This window comes from Mauremys mutica, chromosome 8 (assembly GCF_020497125.1).
Source record: "Mauremys mutica isolate MM-2020 ecotype Southern chromosome 8, ASM2049712v1, whole genome shotgun sequence".
NCBI classification, from domain to species: domain Eukaryota; kingdom Metazoa; phylum Chordata; order Testudines; family Geoemydidae; genus Mauremys; species Mauremys mutica.
In genome coordinates, this window is record NC_059079.1 from 89,466,229 (window position 1) to 89,488,045 (window position 21,817).

General features: G+C 44.6%; 2 protein-coding genes and 1 long non-coding RNA gene across 7 annotated transcripts in view; 2 read left to right on the plus strand and 1 right to left on the minus strand.

Annotated features, from left to right (window-relative positions):
* Positions 1 to 335: 335 nt before the first annotated feature.
* On the minus strand, positions 336 to 21,625 carry LOC123375455. Its single transcript, XR_006581456.1, has 3 exons — positions 20,814 to 21,625; positions 2,619 to 2,760; positions 336 to 603 (listed from the first exon to the last, which is right to left on the minus strand). It is a non-coding gene; the product is annotated as an uncharacterized LOC123375455 (long non-coding RNA).
* LOC123375452 (toll-like receptor 13) lies at positions 3,761 to 8,385 on the plus strand. Its single transcript, XM_045026333.1, has one exon. It carries the CDS (start codon positions 3,761 to 3,763, stop codon positions 6,617 to 6,619), a length of 2,859 nt encoding a protein of 952 aa, XP_044882268.1. The 3' UTR covers positions 6,620 to 8,385.
* CSNK1A1 (casein kinase 1 alpha 1) overlaps positions 19,851 to 21,817 on the plus strand; it is a 48,352-nt gene continuing 46,385 nt past the window's right edge. Inside the window, exons 1-2 of one of the 5 annotated variants that reach the window (XM_045026334.1) lie at positions 19,851 to 20,409; positions 21,201 to 21,307. In XM_045026334.1, the coding sequence (XP_044882269.1) occupies positions 20,287 to 20,409; positions 21,201 to 21,307 (230 nt within the window). In that variant the 5' untranslated portion in view covers positions 19,851 to 20,286. The remainder of the gene's footprint in view (positions 20,410 to 21,200; positions 21,308 to 21,817) is intronic. The other 4 variants (XM_045026336.1, XM_045026335.1, XM_045026337.1 and 1 more) reach the window with 4 other exon arrangements.

A 21,817-nucleotide genomic window follows, 5' to 3' on the forward strand; every position in this document is an offset into this window, starting at 1 on the left:
ATGATATTGTACTCAAACATTGCATTTCAATGGGAGATTCAACTTCCTTTATAGGAACAGAACAGACTTCTCAAACTCTTACCACAAAAGTGGTCCATAGACATGCAGATAGTCCCGTTGTCTTCAATGGGATTTGTCAAATGATTAAGGGTTTACAGGATTAGGTTCCAAGTTTGTAAATTGTCCTGGATGAAACTGACAAAGCCTGAGCTGTCAGATCAGAAGGAGCTTCATTCAAATAAAGGTGGGCAGATGTGTGATAAGTCTTAGCTCCCTTGCTAAGATGAGGAACATATTTTCAGCAAAGTTCTTGGCAGATTCCTGAGGCAGCTGGTTTAAAGTCATCAGTGTCTGGCATTATAATCTTCACTTATAGTTCTCTGACCCACAAAGCTGGAAAATGAGGCATTTGTTTTCTTTGAGTTGCTACTCCAGTTCCAGTTCCGGTTAGCAAAATGCACATTAGACTAGTTTGGCTGCAAAGAAGAATTCTATGTATGTCAATACCTGATTCCTGTCAGGCTGCAGAACTGGGCTGACATCAGAATCCAAACATCCTCTGGTCAGTCCAAGCAAAGGCATTCCTCTAATGATCTGGACTTGCTGTGATGCAGTATGGATGTCATGGATAGTTCAGACCAATGGGGAGAAACAGAATAAAAAACACTGTTTAAACACCTTCCATCCTCCCCACATCCCTCCCCTCTTGAGGACTCCTGACCAATGTAACAGCACAATACATATGCTAACACAGCCTTTGTTTCAGTTTGTTAGCATATGCATTGTGCTGTTAAATCCATATAAAGAATTAATGCCCTTCCTAGCCCTGTTCTGCTCCTTTAAGGAGTGGGGGCTAGCCCCAAGTCTTTCTGGTACCCCGTACCCCCTAACAATCTCTTGCTGGTACTGCGTACTGGAGCGTACCACCCTGCTTGCACTCCTGAACAGGAATCAATGGCCGCGGTATCTAAATCCAATGCAGAGAATCAAAGCCAATAACACAGTAATTCCAGAAAGGAACTCAAAAAAGGGAACTCTGCAGTCTGTGGGGCAGACAGCTGTGGAGGTTGGGGTTATGGGTCTAAAAATAGCCTTGCTCTGTACATTGTTGAGAAACTCAGTGGAAAAAATTGTTGGCCTCAGTGCAAAGACTAGTGGAGAAATGTCTCCCGCACAAAATTGCCATCACAGCTGGTGGGGACTAACTGAAGTGCCCTTTCACGCCAAGTGGTGGTCCCTCCTGATCAGTATTCAGGCACATCAAGGGGGAGCTTGTCCTGACTCTGCCTGTGTTGTATTTGCTCTGGGGCTAAGTGGAGGATTTGCCAAAATGGGTTATGCTCCCCAGCTTGTATTTAGGAACTTACATAAGCAGCCTGCTATTGGAAAGTGCTGACCATTCAGCACCTTCCAGTGAAGCCAAATGGTAGTTGCTGGGTGCTCAGCACCTCTGAAAGCAGACCACTTCTCTAGGTGTCTAAATATAGATTTAGGAGTCCAACTTAGGTCCCTACTTTGGAAAGTCTCCAGAGCTGTCGCCACGACACTGTTCACCAGGGCTGAAATTCATTTAAAGCCCCACTCCAAAGGAACCCTTCGAAGATCTTGGTCTGAAAAGCGCCAGAGCAATGCAGCTTGCAACCTTGTAATCTATCACTCAGATCCTGAAGCTAGAAAGGGAGACCTGTGCATTGCAAGCACTGCTCATAGGAAGACATGGAACAGGGCTCTGTGCATCAAGGATGAGACTGATTTGATGGTGATATTTATCTTACTGTGGCAACAATAAGACGAGAATAACCCTTCCTTTAGCTAGCACCTTCCATCCACAGCTCTTCACAAACGCTAATGAACGGAGGCTCACAATAGCCTTTTGAGGAGAGAAAAATCAAACAGCGTCTCTCAGGCCATGCTCTTTTGATCTTTGTAAGCAGCAGCTCTCAAATGGCAAGAAAAGCTTCGCAGCTCAGTGGAGAGGAGCAGATACTCAGACCAGAGGTAACAGATGCATCGATCACTTTATGAACCTATGAATCTAAACTGAAGAGGCTCCATAGGATTCTGTCTAGCTGTAAAGGGACACCTTTTCAAAGAGACCCGAGCTGCAGCTTTTCCTTCACAATTATTTGTCTGGAACTGGGTGTTCCAGTCTGGGGCCATCTCTGGGTCGAAATCCCCAAATCCTTACTCCTGCAAAACTCCTACTGAGCAGCGTCAAGGGACTGGACCTCTCACGGGCATCCAGGGGAGTGGCACATGCTCAACACCTCTCAAGATGTGGCCTATCGGGAGTTGAGCTGGACCAAGAACAGGGTAAACGCAAAGTACAGTGCGAGTGAGGGCTCCTGGAAACCGCTGATGTCTCAGACCAGTTGCCTGAACACTGACCTGCAGGGACTGCTGGTAGGGATGAAAGGGCACTTAAATGAATCCTTGACCTAAAGATAGGCTAGGGCCCAGCTGACACTCTGGCACAAATCTGCACAGCTCTGGGGTGGGTGCAGTTTTTGCTATCCCACCCTTTCAGGACAGCCCATTATCCTCCAATTGGTCCTAGACAAAACAAACAGCGGGTTCTCCATTGCCTAAGCATAGTCTGTAGAATACAAACCACTTACATATCTTCCTGGTTGCTTTGGTTTTCCTCTCTGGTAACAAAGACATTTACAGCAAAAGGCCTGAGATTTCCTTGCCTCCTCTAAAGTGCCATGAGCTCAGGAAATGTATTTAAGGCTCCACCCTGCAATGGCAGCTAGCTTCCTGTTTGGAGACAGAAGTAGGTTGGGTAAGCAGAAGGTCAGAGCAGTTCAATGGTGCAATAGGAGAACCCCATGACTCTAGCTGCCCTGGGAATCCACAGGCTGGCAGGGAGTGTGAGACATAAACTGATGTTTTCTGGAGTCACAACTGATTTATAAAACACTCAACGCAATCATATGGATTGAAAACACAATGGGCCAGATTCTTACCTTTTGTAAAGGGATGAAACTCCACTGAGCCATGGATCTGTGCCCATTTATACCAACAATGCATCTGGCCTAATGGCTTGAACTAACAACATGTATCTAAGCTGTTGCCACAGAAATACAGATATGATGGGCATCAGCTAAATTCCATGCATGTGGCACAGGAAATGAGCACTAGCTTCATTCTGCATTATCTATAGATGCACTGTAAAGAGCCAACTAGTTCATTATTGGGCATCATTACCATTGTCCAACACCCCGCTAGTGGAGGGATCCATAATCATTAAAATAGGTGCCAGAAGTGGGTGGCAGCAACCTGGGAGCTGGCTGAGAAGGGAAAAGCTGGATGCTTAGATGTCTACAGGTATGTCCCTGATTTACAGGAGCGATTGGGATTTTAAACATCTGAGTGACCTAAATTGCAAAATCGAGCCCTGGTGAAGACCTGAATGAAATCACAGCCTTTCTGCACACTTACCCATTGTGCACATGCCTGAGTGTTTTATGCAGGCCATAACAGGTGCTCACATACCCACTGCACCATCCTTTGAAAATTTGGCCCTTTAATTTTTAATTCTTCAGTAGGATGAGATGTAAAGCAACTAACTCCAGCTCTTCTGAAACTAGAGACCTCAATATTTTATTAATAGCGATATGCAATGCAAGGATATTTCTCTTCCTCATTTGGAGACTTTTCCTGATTACACAAGAGAACTAATTTCACTTTCAGCTCTCTTCTCACTACTACGACTCCTCTTGGTTTTGAACTAAAGGAGCGCTCAAGAGTTAGAGAGATGTTGTTCCTGCAGCTTTTCTCTGCCTTGATTTTCTTCAGCCAAGGCCAAGGAGTGGCTCCTTACTCACTGCAGAACTGTGTGGTCCATGGAAAGTGGAGCAAAACGATAAAGGTGCTGTGCTATCATCAGAACTTGTCTCAAGTCCCAAGTCATCTTCCCTGGAATGTAAGCAGCTTAGATCTGTCTGAGAATCGGATTGCAAGCCTGAGGCAGACTGACTTCAGCAAACTGAGTCTGTTGCAAGTCTTGAATGTTTCTCAGAACCAAATTCATCTAATTGAAGAAGGCACTTTTACTCACACAAGTAGCCTAAAGATCTTGAACCTCACTTCAAACCAGCTGAGAGTTCTTTCCAGCTCTATGTTTGATGGGCTGGGGAACCTTACAGTCTTGCTACTTAGGAAAAATAATATTGACAGGATTGAACCATCTCTCTTTGCCCACCTGATGAAGTTAAAGGTAATTGATTTATCATCAAACAAGTTACATTCTCTGAATGCTTTGGATGTTGTGTTTAAGGTAAAATCTTTGGAAGAGCTGCACATAAGAGAGAACAATATAACAAATTTCACGACCAAAGATATTGTTAATGTGCCGATGTGGCTTCGTGAACTGGATGCATCCCATAACCCAATCTCTTTCATTGATGTTGCAACTGATGCTTTGTATAGACTTCTTTCACTGGATTTATCTTTCTCTGGCACCCATAGCCACATTACATGGATTATACAAGACCCTTGTTTCCTGAAAGGGTTAAAGAGATTATATTTAGGAGGGATATTTATGACATCACTAGACATATTGGCTGTGGTCCAAAAACTGAATTGTTCTTTGCTAGAGGAGATCCACCTAAATGAGTTGAACTTGACTGATTCTGACAAGCTCATAGAAAAGGTATGCCTTTGGCACCGAAATGTCAAGACTCTTAATTTACAAGGCAATAAATTCGAAAGCATTAAAGGAATTGTCTTTGAAAACTGCACTCATCTATGGCATTTGGATCTGTCACACAACAGTTTAAAAGTGGTGCCATGTATATCTTTTCAGCCCCTGAATTCTTTACAGAGTCTTTCCTTGGCAAATGAGTTCACTGCAGTACCAAATGCAACTTCGAATATAATGTCTCTGAAAAGTCTGGATCTCAGCTTTAACCAAATTAGGAAAATTGTCCCAAATGACTTTGCCAATCTAAAGAACCTGGAGCACCTCACTCTAACTGGAAACAGAATCACTACGATCAGCTCAGATTTGTTTCGGGATCTACACAATTTGTTGGAATTAAATTTGGGAAAGAACCTTCTTTTGGAAATTTCACAACCTTTTTCAGATAGTTTAGGGAAACTGGAAAAAATGGAACTAGCAGGAAATAAGATGAGCTCCATCAAGAAAGAAACTTTTAGGAATCTGACTTCTCTGCAGTTTCTCAGCCTGCTGGACAACCAAATTAGCACAATAGAACCCGGAGCCTTTGAAGGTCTGAGGCAGCTGCAGACACTGCTTCTTGGCACAAATAAGATCACCAAGGAAACTTTGCAGAAAGGCATCTTCCAGGGAGTAAACTCATTGGTTGACCTTGAGCTTTTTGAAAATTACATCTCCTATGAGACATCTGGAGAACTTGACAACCCTCCCTTCATTCTCCTGAAGTCCTTAAAATACCTCTCTCTGAACAGCCAACGTCACAAAGGGCTTCTGAATTTCCCATCGAACTTCTTGCAGGGGTTGGAATCAATAGTGAGAATCCATGCAGGCAACTTACCCATCACTGATTTGGATCCATCCACCTTTAGTTACACCCCTACGCTCCAAGAACTGGATTTGAGCAACAATCCTATCAATCTCATTAGCCCAGCTCTGCTCCAGCCTGGACCGAAGCTGACAGAGCTACATCTCAATAAAATAGGGCTGCAGTCTCTTGATTTTGTTCTCCATGTAAACTTTTCTAAGCTGGCCATACTCAGGGTGTCTGGAAACAAACTAAATGTAATTGAACTTAAACACATAAGGGCTTTGCCTTACCTTACTTTTTTGGATCTTAGACAAAATCCTTTCACTTGTTCTTGCGATAACCAAAAGTTCCTCAGTTGGTCTCTTCATGACTTAAAAACTCAAGTGCTCTATTTCTACCAATACACCTGTGCTTTCCCACTTGCCAGTAAGGGAAGGAAACTGTGGGCCTTCCACACCTCCTCCTGCACAGTCAACCATGAGTTTATCTTATTTGTTACGAATACAACCACAATTATTTTGCTGATGATAGTATGCATCTGTTTTCGCTGGAGGTGGCCAGGGATTTATGCTTACCACCTGCTACTTGCCTATATTCATGACAAGAGGTACAAAAGGATGAGGCAACATACAAAATACGACTATGACGCATTTGTCTCCTACAACACGCATGACCAGGAGTGGGTGATCAATGAACTCCTTCCCACACTGGAAGACAAATACCACTGGAGGCTATGTCTGCACTACCGTGACTTTGAACCAGGGAAGTGCATCCTGAAGAACATTGTGGAAAACATCTATGCCAGCAGGAAGACCATTTGTGTCATAACCCACCACTACCTGGAAAGTGAGTGGTGCTCTAAGGAGATCCAGGTGGCCAGTTTTCGCCTCTTTGATGAACACAAGGATGTCCTGATTCTGATTTTCCTGGAACACATCCCCAGTGATAGTCTATCATCCTACCACAGAATGAGAAAGCTGGTGAAGAAGAAAACATACCTCACGTGGCCCCAGGAGGAGATGGAGATTCCGCTGTTTTGGCATAAACTCAACATGGCCTTGAAGACAAGTGAGGGGAAAGAGGATGAAGATCCTATTTTGTCTGGGATCATTCCAGATGAAGATTAGTAAAGACAGTGGTCTGCGGTGACTCTTTCTGTCTGCTTATGACATTTCTGATGGGGCCAGCTCTGCAATTTCTAGATATCAGCCTGGATATTGAAGACATTAATGTCCAGTATTTGAAATTATTTGGCTTCCCCTCACAGCAGGGGACTGTGATAGTGGCACTTGCATTACAGAGGTCAGTACTAAAACCACCTACAAGTTGCCAGGCCACGGTTGAGACTTATAGACTGGGCTAGTGACTGTATGTGTGTGTGAAGCTTGCATTGATACTATGTGTTCTTGTACCTCTTCTGTGGCTAAACAGAAGCCTTGAGTCTGCAGGGCCATCAAGCTTAACTTGCTGAAATTTGTTAATTGGGTTTTAATGCGCTTTAAAAATGTAAAAAAGGAAAGAAAGAAAGAAAGAAAGAAAGAAAGAAAGAAAGAAAGAACTCAGTAGCAAAGCTAAGTAACTGTGAACGAAAGAGACCAAACCTGGGGTGGAAAAGAATGATAGAAACAACCTTTGCAAACCCAAAACAACAACTTAACAAAATGATGAATGCCTTCCTGTCTGCAGCTGTTTGGCACAGTGAACATAAACGTTTCTGTGAAACTATTTTAAAACAATTTGCAAATCACCTTTAAGAAAAGGTTAGGTGCAAACTTTCAGTTTCAAACTCCCTGAAGTTATGTAAATCCTGCTTCGCGGCAATTAAAGAGAACAACTGCATAGAGAAAAAGCTCTCCTATGAACTTTTAATTATTATTTACACTTGTTAAAATCTAATGTTTAGGTTCATTTCTACATTTCATCTTTTAATCTTTAGGACAAGAGATTGATTACCAATGTCAATCAGGACAGGGAGAAAATAGCCACACTAAGTCCTGCTCTACACGCTGTGTTTTTATACTGGTAGAACCATGTTGGCTGGTTTGTAATTTTTAATGAAATAATGATACTGGTACAACCCCTAGAGTGGATAAAGTTATCACAGTATAAAAGTGCTTGTACCACTATTGCTTATTGCACTTCCCATACAGGAATACCAGTATATATATATAAGAATATATCAATATAGCACTGTTTTATAGATATATAGCTGTGTCCACGTTAGAGGGATTGTACCACTTTAGTTATAGTGATATCATTAAAATGGTACAACTTTTGTGTGTACATAAGACCTAAGGCTTAAATGCAGTAAAGCATTTAAGCACATGCTTAATTTTAAACAAGTGTTCAGATACTGCGGTGATGAGCGAGGTCTGAGAACCAGTATAGAATAGAATAGAAGCATGTGACTAGTCCCACTGAACTAGAGCTGGATTTTCAACAAAACAGTTTAGTTGGAAAATGCCAATTTGTTGAACTTGAAATATTTCACGAAAACATGAACAACACCAGCTTGGGGGCCTGCAGCTCTGAGCAGTCTCACTATGCGGACTGCCCTATGGTTTCAAGGTCTCTGCTCTGGACCCAAGAGCCTGAAAGGCTTTAGGGGCTCTCAAGACTTCCAGGCCCCCAGCCACAGAACTGGAAGACTGGGAGCCCTGGCTCCTAACCAGCCTGATGGGGAGTCAGGATCCTAAAAGCCCTGGGAACCACAGTTGAGCTGGAAGCTCAGGCTCAATTTCACGTAGAAATGTTTGAAACAAAATGTTTCGATTATTTCAAACTGATTTTTTCCCCAGATTTTCCCTTTTGCAGGGAATTTCAAAATTCCATTTGCATTTCCAAAAGGAACTTTAATTTTTTATTTTGGAATTTCCCACAGAATGAAAATTCCGACTTTCAAGCAGCTCTAGTCTTAATGGCTTTGCTAGATTGGGCCCTTACTTCTTACTCTGGCATAAGCAAATGGATTGTGAGGGATTCTCTGTTGTTACAAGAAGACACCTTGTGATAAATGAAGGGGGAGTGGAGCTCCCTTTTCTGGACACCCAGCCAGCCAGTAGCTATAAAATCCCTCTTAGCAGCTGTTCTCTTATTGCTCTACCTGTAAAGGGTTAAAAAGTCTCACTACTATGCATAGGTAAAATAAAGTAAGTGGGCACCTGGCCAAAAGAGCCAATGGGAAGGCTAGAACTTTTTAAAATTGAAACAAGACTCCCCTTTTGTCTGTCTGTTGTTCTCCCAGGGAGAGGCAAACAGGACAGAGCTATGATGTAAGAGCTTGGGCCAGGTATGAAAAAATCATCAGTATCATACCTAGAAACTACTCATTTAAAATCCCAGATATGTAAGTAGATCAGGAAATGTCTAGGAAGACGCAATTAGGTTTATTCCTTGTATTTCATTATGGCTTGTGGATTCCTCTGTGCTAACCCCAGGTCCTTTTGTTTTGCTCGTAACCTTTAAGATGGACCTCAAGAAAGTTATTCTTGATGCTTAATCCTTGTAGTTGTTTTTCTTTTTAAATCTAGCAAATGCCTAAATTCCCAGATGTATTTTCTTTCCTTTCTTTTTATTAATAAAATGTACCTTTTTTAAGAATAGAATTGGATTTTTGTGTTTTAAGAGGTTTGTGCACATGTTGTTTAATTAGCTGGTGACAACAGCAGATTTCTTTTTTTTTCTTTCTTTCTCAGCTCTTCCCAGAGGGTGTGTGTGTGTGAAAGGGCTTGCGGGTACCCAACAGAAGGGAATTACCACGCATGCCTTCCTGGGTTCTCAAAGGGGTTCTGCACTTGGGTGGTGGCAGCATCTACCAATCCAAGGTCAGAGAGAAGCTGTACCCAGTGGGAATGGCCAGTATTGGGAGTGGCCAGTATTAATTTTTAGAATCCTTGCGGGCCCCCACCTTCTGCACTCGAAGTGCCAGAGTGGGGAATCAGCCTTGACACACCTAGACAGTGTGAGTTAACTGGATGGTTTTGGTAGTCTAATTTGGTGATATACAGTAGTGGAGTCTGTGGATATCCTCGCTATAGCTCAGCATTTAAGAGTCACTACAGGATGTTTTAAATGAGCCCATTCTGTTGCATTTTGCTGAGTATGTTTAGTAGCTGCTGTCTTAATTCTTTAGCATATGTTAGAAGGGATTTTTTTAGTAAAACAAGGTGAATGATGCAGTATTTATGAAAAGATGAATGAAGGACACTCTGGGTCACATCCACCACTGCAGTGACTTCAGTGGAGCTGTTCCCATACTCTAATACTCTGCTAATGTCTAATACTTGGCTCTTGGCCTCAGTGATCTGTTGTGACAGTGAGAGCCACAGATCACTGTGGGTTGTGTAAAATGATTTTCTTGTACTAGTTTTAAGTTTGCTGCCTTTTCCTTCCATTGACCATCGCTTTGTTTTTATATTGAGAGGGCATCAAATTTGCCTTCTCCAGATCAGTCCTTATTTTGATGCTCTTTCTTCTTTGTTTCCTCTCAAAAATAGTCCGAGTCTTGTCAATTTCTTTTCTTACTGAAGCCTCTCCAGGCATCTAGTTACTACTCCCTGCCTCTGAACCTGCTCTATTTCTGACATATCTTTTTTAAGATGGGCTGATCAGAACTGAACACGCTATTCCAGCCAGGGGAAGGTGTACCCTGGATTTATCCAATAGCATTAGAATATCTCGAGCAGTATTTCCTGTCCCCTTCCTTATGCACCCTGATACTTTTTTTTTTTTTACTGCCATTTCACATTGGCAGAGACTTTCATTGAGCTGTTCACAATGATACCCAGACCTTTTCCTGGTTCATTAGGGTCTGATTCTTCCACCTTTACTCATGCTGAGTAGCTCCTCACACCATGAATAGGACCACTGGAAACCACCATCCCAGTGGCACCAGTTGACACCTTTGCTGACAGTCTCAGCAGAGAGCCCAGTGACTGAATGGGCCACAGGTACTGAATTCCCCTTACTTTAGGAGGGATCTGTTGTATTAATCTCCAGGCCAGGGTTGAGGCATATGGACCAGAAGCAGAATTTGGCCTATTGAATGTAACAGCCATTGTATGGGGGGCAATTGCTGAACTCTACATCCTGTCAATAACTTCAGCAGCCTGATATTCTGGGCGTCTGAGTCCTGCTAGTGGCTATCAGAGCAATAATGCGACCTTTGGTTATGTCCTGGTGCCTTGCCTTTGGCTGATGTGTATCTGATTCGGCCCCTAGCAATGCAAGATTCTTGTCTACAGCAGCAGCCCAAAAAGCTGTGAGCAGCTCTAAAAATAGATCAGTAAACAGCCTACTCTCTGCTGTAAAAAGCCCCCAGCTGAAGGCCATAGAAAAGCTACAGACCTGGCCACCCTGCTCAGAAGGAAAGCCACAAGGGAACTGTGCCCTTGTCTCAAGGACATGCTCCTGACATAACAGCATGGGCAGTCGGGAAAGCGCTGAGATACTGAGGCAGAATGGTGTCTTGAAATGAATATCCCAGTGAGTCTGCAAAACCATTCATCCAGATCTAATCTGATGCATAAATATTGTGGCAGTGCCAATAACACAGGCGCTGGCCCGTCTCTAATGCAGAAGCGCGTAGATGTTAGCCATGTTCCTGCTCTTGTATTAACAACCTTTCCTAACTGCATCAGACAGGTTGTACTGCCTATGACTGGGTATATGCTATTTCATAGGTCTCTGCAATCCGATATTTAACCCACCAGTCAGATGGAGAGGCAGTGTTGTTTAATAACTAGACCAAAGTACTTGAAGTCAGGTGATCTGAGATTTATTCCCAATTTTGCCAATGACTTCCTGGGTGACTTTGGGCAAATCACTTAAGGCTTAGGCTTCCTTTGTGCCTTTGAAAATCTTTCCCCACAAATGCAGGGGCCCTCAGTTTCTGTGAAATGAGGTATTGCTACTTGTCTACTTCACTGGGTTGTTGTGGAATTAAATTCATGAAAAGTTGTAATGTGATTGGAGATCCTCAAATGGCAGGATCAATACAAGGACAAAAGGGCGGATCCTAATCTCATTTACATCAGTGTAAACTTTGAGTAATTCACTGGACTTGCGTCAGGTTAACGGACGCTGACATACCTGAGATCAGATTCTGTCCCAAAGTCTTTGTAAGTGTTATGCTATTTGTGAAGTGCTCCACCCTAACTCTGATATTAAACAGTAGTCCAGCAAAATTGAATCTAGGCTCTCCTCTCTGACACTGGGTCCCAGCCCCCTATTGCCAACAACAGCAAGGAGAGTGGATCCCAGCAGGGGGCTCAGAAATAATTATTTTAATTAAACACCCAATCATCAGCACTCACAGGCCACCCATGAGGAGACGCTTGACACTCTCTGACCTTTCAGATCACTGCATGGTGTAGCTTGTCATTGGAGGGCTTCCCTCCAGTGCTGCTTGGCAAGAGCAGGGGGTATCCCTGCTGCTCAGAAGGACGATCTGGTCCCTCTCTCTTTCTGATTTCATAGTGACAGATTCACTGGCATTATTGCAAGTATGCTGCTGGATCTGTACTCTATAGAACAGCTGTTTCATTATGGTGTGCACAGCCCCTCTCCCTACGCTGGGATCAAATTAAAAGCTTTGGGGACATTCAGTTGAATAGAAAGAACGACTGAAGTGTGAGCAGTGCTGGGATCAAAGTGATATTGAGCTAATTGTATGAGAGAGGTTCTCAACAAAGCAGGAAGTTCAGTGTATCTAATGGAGAGAGAAGAAAGGGGATTTATTCCTTTTGCTTTATCTGGCGATATAAACATCTTTTCCTTGCTTCATTGCCCCCTGCAAAACAATGAAAAACATGAGATTCATAAAGCATTTCAGAGCCTTTAGACAGAGAAAATATTAAAGGGCTGAGGCTAGAAAGTGTGGTGTATTGAAAGTGTGTTAAAATTATAGTCTATCATTTTTAATTCTCAGTGGTTTACCTTACCGGTGCTGCTTGCTGGTGAGGGTATTCTGTCGGGAAGCGTGCAGTAGTAGTCAGTCTGCAAAGATCCAGCCTACAGCAAGATGAAATGACTTGCAGAAGGTGAGGTCACTGCTTAAATTGCAGCAAGGGAGGTTTAGGTTGGACATTAGGAAAAACTTCCTGTCAGGGTGGTTAAGCACTGGAATAAATGGCCTAGGGAAGTTGTGGAATCTCCATCATTGGAGGTTTTTAAGAGCATGTCAGATAAACACTTGTCAGGGATGGTCTAGATAATACTTAGTCCTGCCTTGAGTGCAGGTGACTGGACTAGAAGACTTCTCAAGGTCCTTTCCAGTCCTACATTTCTATGATTCCATCAGATTGATTTGTCTCAGGCAATTTTTTTATTATATTTTGTTGATGGTGGTGTGTAGGCTGATCGTTCCCAATTTTAAGTTTGAATTAAGCAATTACTTTTTTTCTCTCAGTTGTTTGCAAAACCATCTTTGAAGCTGGGAACGCACACTTTTTTGCTGATCGGATTTGTCCATCTTCCTCTGACACACACTACAAATCCCCTTGCAACTCACATTTACAATGCCATTAATGCTCCCTGTGGCTTACATCTTTTACAAAAGAAACTCAAAGTCAGAAGTGTTCCTCAATTCATTTTTCAGAGTAGCAGCCATGTTAGTCTGTATCCGCAAAAAGAACAGGAGTACTTGTGGCACCTTAGAGACTAACAAATTTATATGAGCATAAGCTTTCGTGGGCTACAGCCCACTTCTTCAGATGCATAGAATGGAACACATATTGAGGAGATATATATACACATACAGAAAGGATGAAAAGGTGGGAGTTATCTTACCAACTCTGAGAGGCCAATTAAGTAAGAGAAAAAAACTTTTGAAGTGATAATCAAGATAGCCCAGTACAGACAGTTTGATAAGAAGTGTGAGAATACTTACAAGGGGAGATAGATTCAATGTTTGTAATGGCTCAGCCGTTCCCAGTCCCTATTCAAGCCTAAGTTGACTGTATCTAGTTTGCATATCAATTCCAGCTCAGCAGTTTCTCGTTGGAGTCTGTTTTTGAAGCTTTTCTGTTGCAAAATTGCCACCACAGGTCTGTCATTGAATGACCAGACAGGTTAAAGTGTTCTCCTACTGGTTTTTGAGTGTTCATTTTGTTTCTGATACTGACAGGCTGTGAAAATGTTAACATCTGTGTAACTCGTGTTTTTTCTCAAAGTCTCAGAGTGAGAACATGGATTTTCTGAAAGGCCTGGATGGCTTTTGGACTGTCAATATTATTCACAGCTCTATAAACTAAAGACCAAACTCCACAGTGTAGACCATGTTTATCCATGGGAAAGCTGGAAAGTTATTTCTCCTATAGGGCACGACAGCTGGAAAGGTGCATTATGAAGAGTGTTCATCTTCCTCTGAGGTATCAGATATTGGTCACTACTAGAAGCAGGATTCCAAAGTAGATGGATCTATGTGTCTAATCCAGTATGGCAGACGGTAGGGTACCATACTAGACATACCTGTGGATCTGATCTTATATGGCAAGGGGCAGAATACCAGCTTAGGCCTTTGAGTCTGATACCTTGTGCCAGAGCTGGAAACAGGACTGGATGGACCTATAGATCTGATCTGATATGGGTAAGGCATGGGATACTTGAATGGATAGCTCTCTGATGTTCATTCAGATCCTATGTCCTTACTAATGCCATTCACTTAATGTGTTTAACTCCTGCCCATCCAGAAATTCATTTCTTGTACTTGAGAAAAATATTACCTTCTTGCTATTGTAGAAAGATACATACACGAGTACAGCTCATATATTGCCAAGACCCAAATCTTAAAACTGGCATTTATAATGTGGACAGAACAGTAGTAGAAACAGGAAATGAGCCAAGGTCATTTCAGTATCATACATCTAGACTTGGAAGAATTAGATTTTTTTTTATAATTTTGATGGATAATATGGATTTTTAAGCATTTTTTTTCAATTTGTATCAATTTAAATCTTCAGTTGTGCAAAATTATGGGATTTAAGCATTTTATTTTTTTACATTTTCACGGTCGTAGGAAAGTTGGGGGGGAATCAGAAATGATTTAATGACAGTAGACATTGAGATTTGAAAGGTTAAAGCTTTATAACTGTTAAAATTTGTCAGCATCACGCATCAAAATATACAATGTAAATATCCTTAAATCGAATTCTAATAAGTTCTCAGGCAGCATTTTTCTTACTTTGCCTATTTGTAAATTTCAGTTATTATCTATGGAAATATTTTTGCAGAGGTTTGTGTGTGTGCAGTGAAATTGACATTCACTGATAAAAGTTGAATCCTTCCAAGCCTACATACAGTCTATGATATTCCTTGAGCCTCATGCAGATGGATGGCATGGTGGAATTGTCCCTGTGATCTTGTGTGCACGCATGCATGGAAAGTGTATGTGAGTGCATGTGTATGTTTAAATAGTGGGCAATGCATGTGTTTGTGTGTGTGCATGCACATGAACACGTGTGCTCAGGAGTAGGAATCAAAGGGTTACCTGAGGAGATGCTGATACCTTTGCTAACTAGAAGCATAGATAGCTAGATAGATCTCTTTTCTTTCTGTCCAGACAGCCAAAACTCCCATCCAGCTTTCATCATCTCCCATTTTCGCTACTGTGGCCTCCCTAACACTCATATCACCATACAAAATGCAGCTGTTAAGATCATCTTCTGTGTTTTGACCAAGTCCTTTTGAATCTCCTCACTGGCTCCCTCGGTTTCATGGCATCAAGTTTAACCTTCTTGTCCTCACTTTCAAGGCCTTTCAGAACTCTACTCTCTAAATGTATCAGCTCTTGTCTCTTCTTGTATTACTCTTCCTCCATTCCAGCATGTTCGTCAGCTTCTCACACACATTTCTGTGCCTTCTTACTGGCTGCCTTCTATGCCCAGAACATCCTTCCTGAACTGATCCTCTTTCAAATCTTTCAAAACCCATCTCTGCTGTGATGCCTGTAAGAAGTTAGCTAATTAGTAATGGCTTGAGGACAGATGGGGATAACTGGCATTGACCTTATATATTTAAAATTATCAAGAGAAAAAATAACAAATGTCTATATGTATATTATAAATTGTGTATATTTGATCATATCCCCCTTCATATGATACTTGTCTTCTTAGATTGTAAGCTCTTCAGGGCAGAAACAGTGTCTTCATGGGATTCCAATCCTGATTGGAGTCTCTGGGTGTCATTGTAATATAATATTCAGGGGTGCTGGAACAATTTTTATAGTGAGGGTCCTGAGAGCCATTGAACCAAACTGAAACTCTGTATATAATGGAAACCATTTTGAGCTAGGGGCTGTGGCAGCAACCCTAGTTCCAGCCCCTATGAAAGTATTAGTTTTATTCAGTAATAATAGCAGTAACTTTTCAGCCATCAGATGGCAGCATTGCACAATTTTGCAAATCTAGAGCAGAGCGGACAGTAGCACTCAGATACACCCATATATGGTCTATTTATCGGACAACCTGTTTTTCCAGCTCTTTCAGATAAATGTGACTCAAGTCAAACAGCTTCCCAACTGCTCAAATCCCTTCAAGAGCAGCTATTAAAAATCCCGTAGAGCTTTAAGTGCTTCTCAGTCCCTGAGCTGTTTGCACATCACGATCAACAGTAACAACACCGGCAATTGGGGACACAAAGCTCCTTATTTAGAAATGAGTTGAGGGAGTTGTTCTGAGACATCTCAAGTGCCCTTGAAAGTCCAGTTCCCTTCTCCTGTGATATGTATCCATACTCCTTGGTACAAGATCAACATTCACTTTCAGTGAGAGACCAGTGCAGATATTCTTACTTATGCAAAGAATCAATTACAGAATTTACATGGGAATGAATTTTGGGATGACTCTAACTTTGGGCATCCTTATTGATTCTCAGGTATGTGGATTAGTCCCGAATGTGATCAGTGTTGATTCAGATCAGTTTTTTTATTTTCATTGTAGGGAGAGATGGGACCAAAGCAAAACTCAGATCCAAATGCCCTGAAGCACAAGGAAGTTTGGATTTGAACTTTGCAGTTCAGGATCATTGCTAACTGCAAGCTTTATCCCTTACTTGGACTTCCTCATCCTTCTTGGTTTCCTGCTTTGCAGCCACCTTATGGATAACAAGTGGAGACCAAATGAATTTAGGCAAGTCTCAGAGTTATCACATAGTCACAGCCAAGACTTGGGGCTTGTTGACAGAGATTTCTTCTACCACTAGACCTAAAGCCATTTAGAAACTAATATAGTTAAAACAGTACAGTCCCTAGTGTGGTTGTAGATATATCAGGGGAATAAGCTGTACTGGTATAAGCACCTTTATACTGGTATAATTGCATTCAGGGCCGGCTTTAGCAAGTGCGGGGCCCGATTTGTACTCACTCGGCGGCGCTCCGGGTCTTCGGCGGCACTCAAGGACCCGCCGCCAAAATGCCGCCAAAGACCCAGAGTGAGTGAAGGGCCCGCCGCCGAAATGCCACCGAAGACCCGAAGCACCGCCGGATGAGTAAAAATTAAAAAGGCACCGGCGCGGAATCGGGCGAATCGGCCTAAAGTCGGCCCTGATTGCATTCACACTAGAGGTTGTACGCTTTAACCATATCAGTATAAAGTCACAGTCCTAAACAAAGTAGTTAAATCGGTACATAAACTGTGTGTAGACTAGGCCTTACATTAGGCTCCTCATCATTCATAAGCATGTGGTTAGCAACCCCACCAGCTGAGCTGAAAGGGAGCTTCTGTGGCTGATCCAGTTAGCAAGAGACATGCCAAGTTGGTATCTAATGGATGCTGCTCAGGGGCAGCTCTACAAATTTGGCCGCCCCAAGCAGTCATGCCTGGGAGGCGCCTCCGAGCCGCGGGAGCAGCGGACCTCCCGCGGGCATGACTGCGGAGGGTCCGCTGGTCGCGCGGCTCGGCTGGACCTCCCGCAGCTGCGGACGGTTCGCTGGTCCGGCGGCTCTGGTTGAGCTGCCGCAGGCATGCCTGCGGGAGGTCCAGCCGAGCCGCGGGACCAGCGAACTGTCCGCAGTCATGCCTGCGGGAGGTCCACTGGAGCCGCCGACCGAGCGTCCCCTCCGCAGTCATGTCTGCGGCAGGTCCGCTGCTCTCGGGGCTCCGGTGGACCTCCCGCAGGCATGACTACGGCAGGTCCGCCGGCCCAGCCTGCCGCCCCCCCGGGAAAGGGCCGCCCCACGCGGGTGCTTGCCCCGCTGGGCTCTGGAGCCGGCCCTGATGCTGCTTTTATAATTTGGCTGCATTTCTTTAGGTACTTTTTCAACAGGGCTGGAGGCCTAAATCTTCTCCCAAATTTAGTCTTGCGCGGTGGAGCCCATCCTGACAGTGAGTAATAATGAGTCACAAGGAATTCTCAGTTTCATGCTCTTGCAAAAGAACAATGCCGAGAATGGATTGAGAGGACAAAGAAGGAAAGAACATTTAAAAAGGCAGAAAGAAACAGCAGACCCAGAATATATCTAGCTGACACAAAGCAGCTGCTTAAAGAACTCCCAGCAGAAATTTGCAAGGCATCTCCAAGAATTAGTGCAACACACTTTACAATCCAAAAAGACTCGTAGCTGAACCAAGGTTAGGAGGTAAATCAAATCATGTCAGACCTACCAAAGAAGGATGATAAAATAGAGCTTGCACAAAAGCACAGGAGAGCTCCACTCCATTCTTAATTCACCCCTATTGTGCTTCTGGGCCTGAGATACTGCAGCAGGCATCTCAGAATAGCAGGAGAACCTTAGGTGTCACATGTTACTCTGAATTTATTTTTTTATACAATGAAGTCAAGCACTTAACCTTAATGTTTCAAAGGTTTTCGGATTTGATTTGGGATCTGATAAGTTGTCAGCAGAGCTTGGCTACCACTTTGGGCCATACTCAGAGCTGATGTAAAAGGTGATGTGAATTACAGGTCATGTGTGTACTGGTCAGAAAGATGGTGTACATGGGTGTAACTGACACACTGAAGATCAAGAAGGGGGTATGTAGCAGGAAAAGTGACTAAGAGGATGGGTACAAGAATCAGATCTATGAATACTGCATTTAAGCACAATGTAACATTACATTGAGTAAAATGTGACCTCAAAGTATTAATTTATTATTTATAAAACACCTAAGTCAGGTGCCTGCTCCAAAGAGGTTCTAGAGGAGATCCATCCACTTATAAAAAGATAAGCTGTTGCAACTCCTTTGACTTCAGTGGGAGTGGACCCATTTACACCTAGTCTGACTTTTAGGCCCTTTATATCTTCAAAGTATTCTTCACCTAGGGTCCCGTCAGCCACTTTACAAAGAGCCAAACAACCGCAATATTTAGCAGATTGGTTTGTGGGATGGACAAAAAGCAGCTGTGCATGCGCAGCCAAATTTTCAGAAGTGGCCACTGATTTTTGGATACATCTGGTTTTGGGTACCCACGTGTTGCAGCTCTCATGACATTTGGTGTTTTTCTAAAGCCCCAGCACCCAGAGTCACATGATTAATTGAGGATCTCAGCTTCGTTAAAAAATTGTCTCTATCCTTCATGTCTGCAGAGAAAACTTGAAAAAATTAACCTTAGAGGCTCAAAAAACAGATGCCAAACAAAAAAACTCCAAATTTAGACTTTTAAAAATCTCATAATTTTTAAGCCATGCTCATGATTTTTCTGGGGCTTGACTCATGATTTTTGAATACTCAGCATGAGCAATACTGCCAGCTAGAGACATTGTGGGCTCGATTTTCCAGTGCTGAGTGTTGAGCACCAAATGAGCAGCTCTCACTAACTGCACTGAATGCTGCAACAGATGCTGAAGATCTCTGAAAATCAGGCTCTGGCTGTTACAAGCTGGGCACCAAAAACGGAAGGACCCGCAATCAGATGGCCCCCATCTGAAGGTGACTGATTGATCCGATTGCTAGCCCAGGGCCCTGGCTCTGCTTCCCCCTGCCAGAAACAGAAATCTGAGTCTCTGGGGTGACTTGGGGGGCTCAGCTGCCGTGGAGCAGGGCCTAACCCGCTGCGTGTGCTCTTGCTGCAAAGCCCGCGTGCCCCTCCCTGGCCCCATTCCCACCAAGTTGGCCATGTCAAGTGACAGAGGCCCCTGGTGATTTTGAAAGGCCACTGGCCCTTTAAGGATGTGTGGGAGGGAAACAGGTGAAGAAGGGCGGGCGGGCATGCGCCCTTTCTTTTCACCCTTCCCCCTGGATTCCGAATAGGGTAGTGCGCATGTGCATTTGCGGAAGCTGACGCTGCGTGAAGAGCCAAGCTAGTCATTGACTTTGATTTAACTCCGTCTACGCATGCGCGCTGGCCCAACGTCCTCGCCTGCCCTCTTAGCTTGCACATGCGCATTTTGTGTCCTGTCGCACATGCACAGTAGCTGCCCCGCCCCGTTCCCAGAGTGCCCTGCGCGGTGAAGAAGCGGCGGCCGCAGAGTGGAGGCATTTTGTGTCCGTGATAGCAGCCGCGCGATATACAAGATGGCGGCGGCTGCTGAGTGAAGGACCAGCGGCGGCGGCCGGGATCCGGCGGTGCCAGCTGCGCTCGGATCCCCAGAGCCTCCCGGTGCCACTCCCGTATCTCTGGAGCGGGCAGAGAGTGTAGTGGCGCCCGGCCGGGGAGTAGGGCAGAGCCGCGGAGGAGGACGCCCGCCGCAGGGGCCCGGCCTAAGCTGAGCGGCGGGGACCAGATTCCTCCTCCGCTGCCGCTTCCCACTCCTCCTCCCGGGCGGCGCAGAGCCCTCCCCCCCAGGCTCCTTGCTTCAGCGTAGGACCCCCACCTCACTTCCCCTCAGCGCCGGGAGGGCCGCGAGCCGCCCCTCACCATGGCGAGCAGCAGCGGCTCCAAGGCCGAGTTCATCGTCGGGGGTAAATACAAGCTGGTGCGGAAGATCGGGTCGGGCTCGTTCGGGGACATCTATCTGGCCATCAACATCACCAACGGGGAGGTAAGGGCGCCACGTAGCCCCGCAGGGAGCCCCGGGACTCATCCCTTCAGGGAGTCCCCGCCCCGGGGCACCTACCCAGTGACCCTCATCGAGCCGGGGCCCTGTCAGCACAGGGAGCCCAGGCCCCTGCGGTTGGTTTCACCAAGAGATTGGGCGATCAGCGTGCCCGCCGGGGTGGTTAGTCCGCTACCAGAGGGAGGCTGGCCCTTCGCAGGAGAAACTTACCTGGTGATAGTACATCGATTCGGGGGATCTCCACTTACCCTGGGGATGGGTGGTAGAGTTAGACCCCCTTTTTTTATGGGGGTTGCCTATGTCCCTTGCCTTCAGCAGCGCAGGGGTTCGTCTTCCCCTCCCCCAGTCATCCATCCATCCCTTTCCACTTTGAGGGAGCACACACTTACCTGGCACTCAGCATATGGGGAGAAACACAGAAGACCCCCCTACTCTTCGGTTTTCTTCTTTTTCCTCTCTCCATCCCACATTTTTCCGAGCCACGAAGGAACAACTCCCATCTCGATTAGTCGTATGGATCTGAAGACTAAACATCTCTAGTCCTATTTCCCTCCCAGGATGGATATTTATGCACAAATCAGCACCGTGTGGATTTTATTTGCAGAGCCTGCTGCTCCTCCATATTGTGGATACTGAGCTAGTGTTGTGAGCTCTAGAAAATTTTCCCATATTCCCAAAATCTACTGCAGCAGAGCTCTGAGTGGGAGTGGAGTGCTGTGTCCTCCTAAACCCTGGTGCTTGGTGGATGCTCTGATCCCTGTTCCCTCTCACTGCAGGAAGTGGCCGTGAAGTTGGAGTCTCAGAAGGCCAGGCATCCCCAGCTGCTGTACGAGAGCAAACTGTACAAGATTCTGCAAGGCGGAGTTGGCATCCCACACATAAGGTAAGAGTCAAACAGGCTGAGGGACATCAGTATGGACTCTTGTCCAGTGCATCGTGTGATGGGGCTCCATGGTTAGAGAAGGGTTGAGTGTTTTTACTCAGGATTGATTTAGGAGGTGGAAAAGTGTGTGTACGGTAGAATTAGCAGGATCTCTCCAACCCAGCCTTCCCCATTCCCCTTATTGCCCTGTAGATTTTAGCCGTTTATGCAGCAATCCCTGAGGAGGTGGAATTCCTGCAGGATTTGTGTTTGGGAGTGTAGGCTGGCTTCCGGGGAGGCAGCATTGGAAATGGCTGCTCTCTTTTGTTGTGTTTTTGTTCCAACATGTCTTCCTTCTCTGCTCAGAAAATGGCGGATGGACGTGACTAACCCTTCCCCCATCTTCTGTTGGGACATGGACATGCTCTGGCATGTACCTCTCTTCCTTCCAGCACATTTGTGTGTCCGGAAGGCTCAGGTCTGCAGAGAACCTCCAGGGGGAATGAAATGGCAACCCCCTTGTGTTGCCCA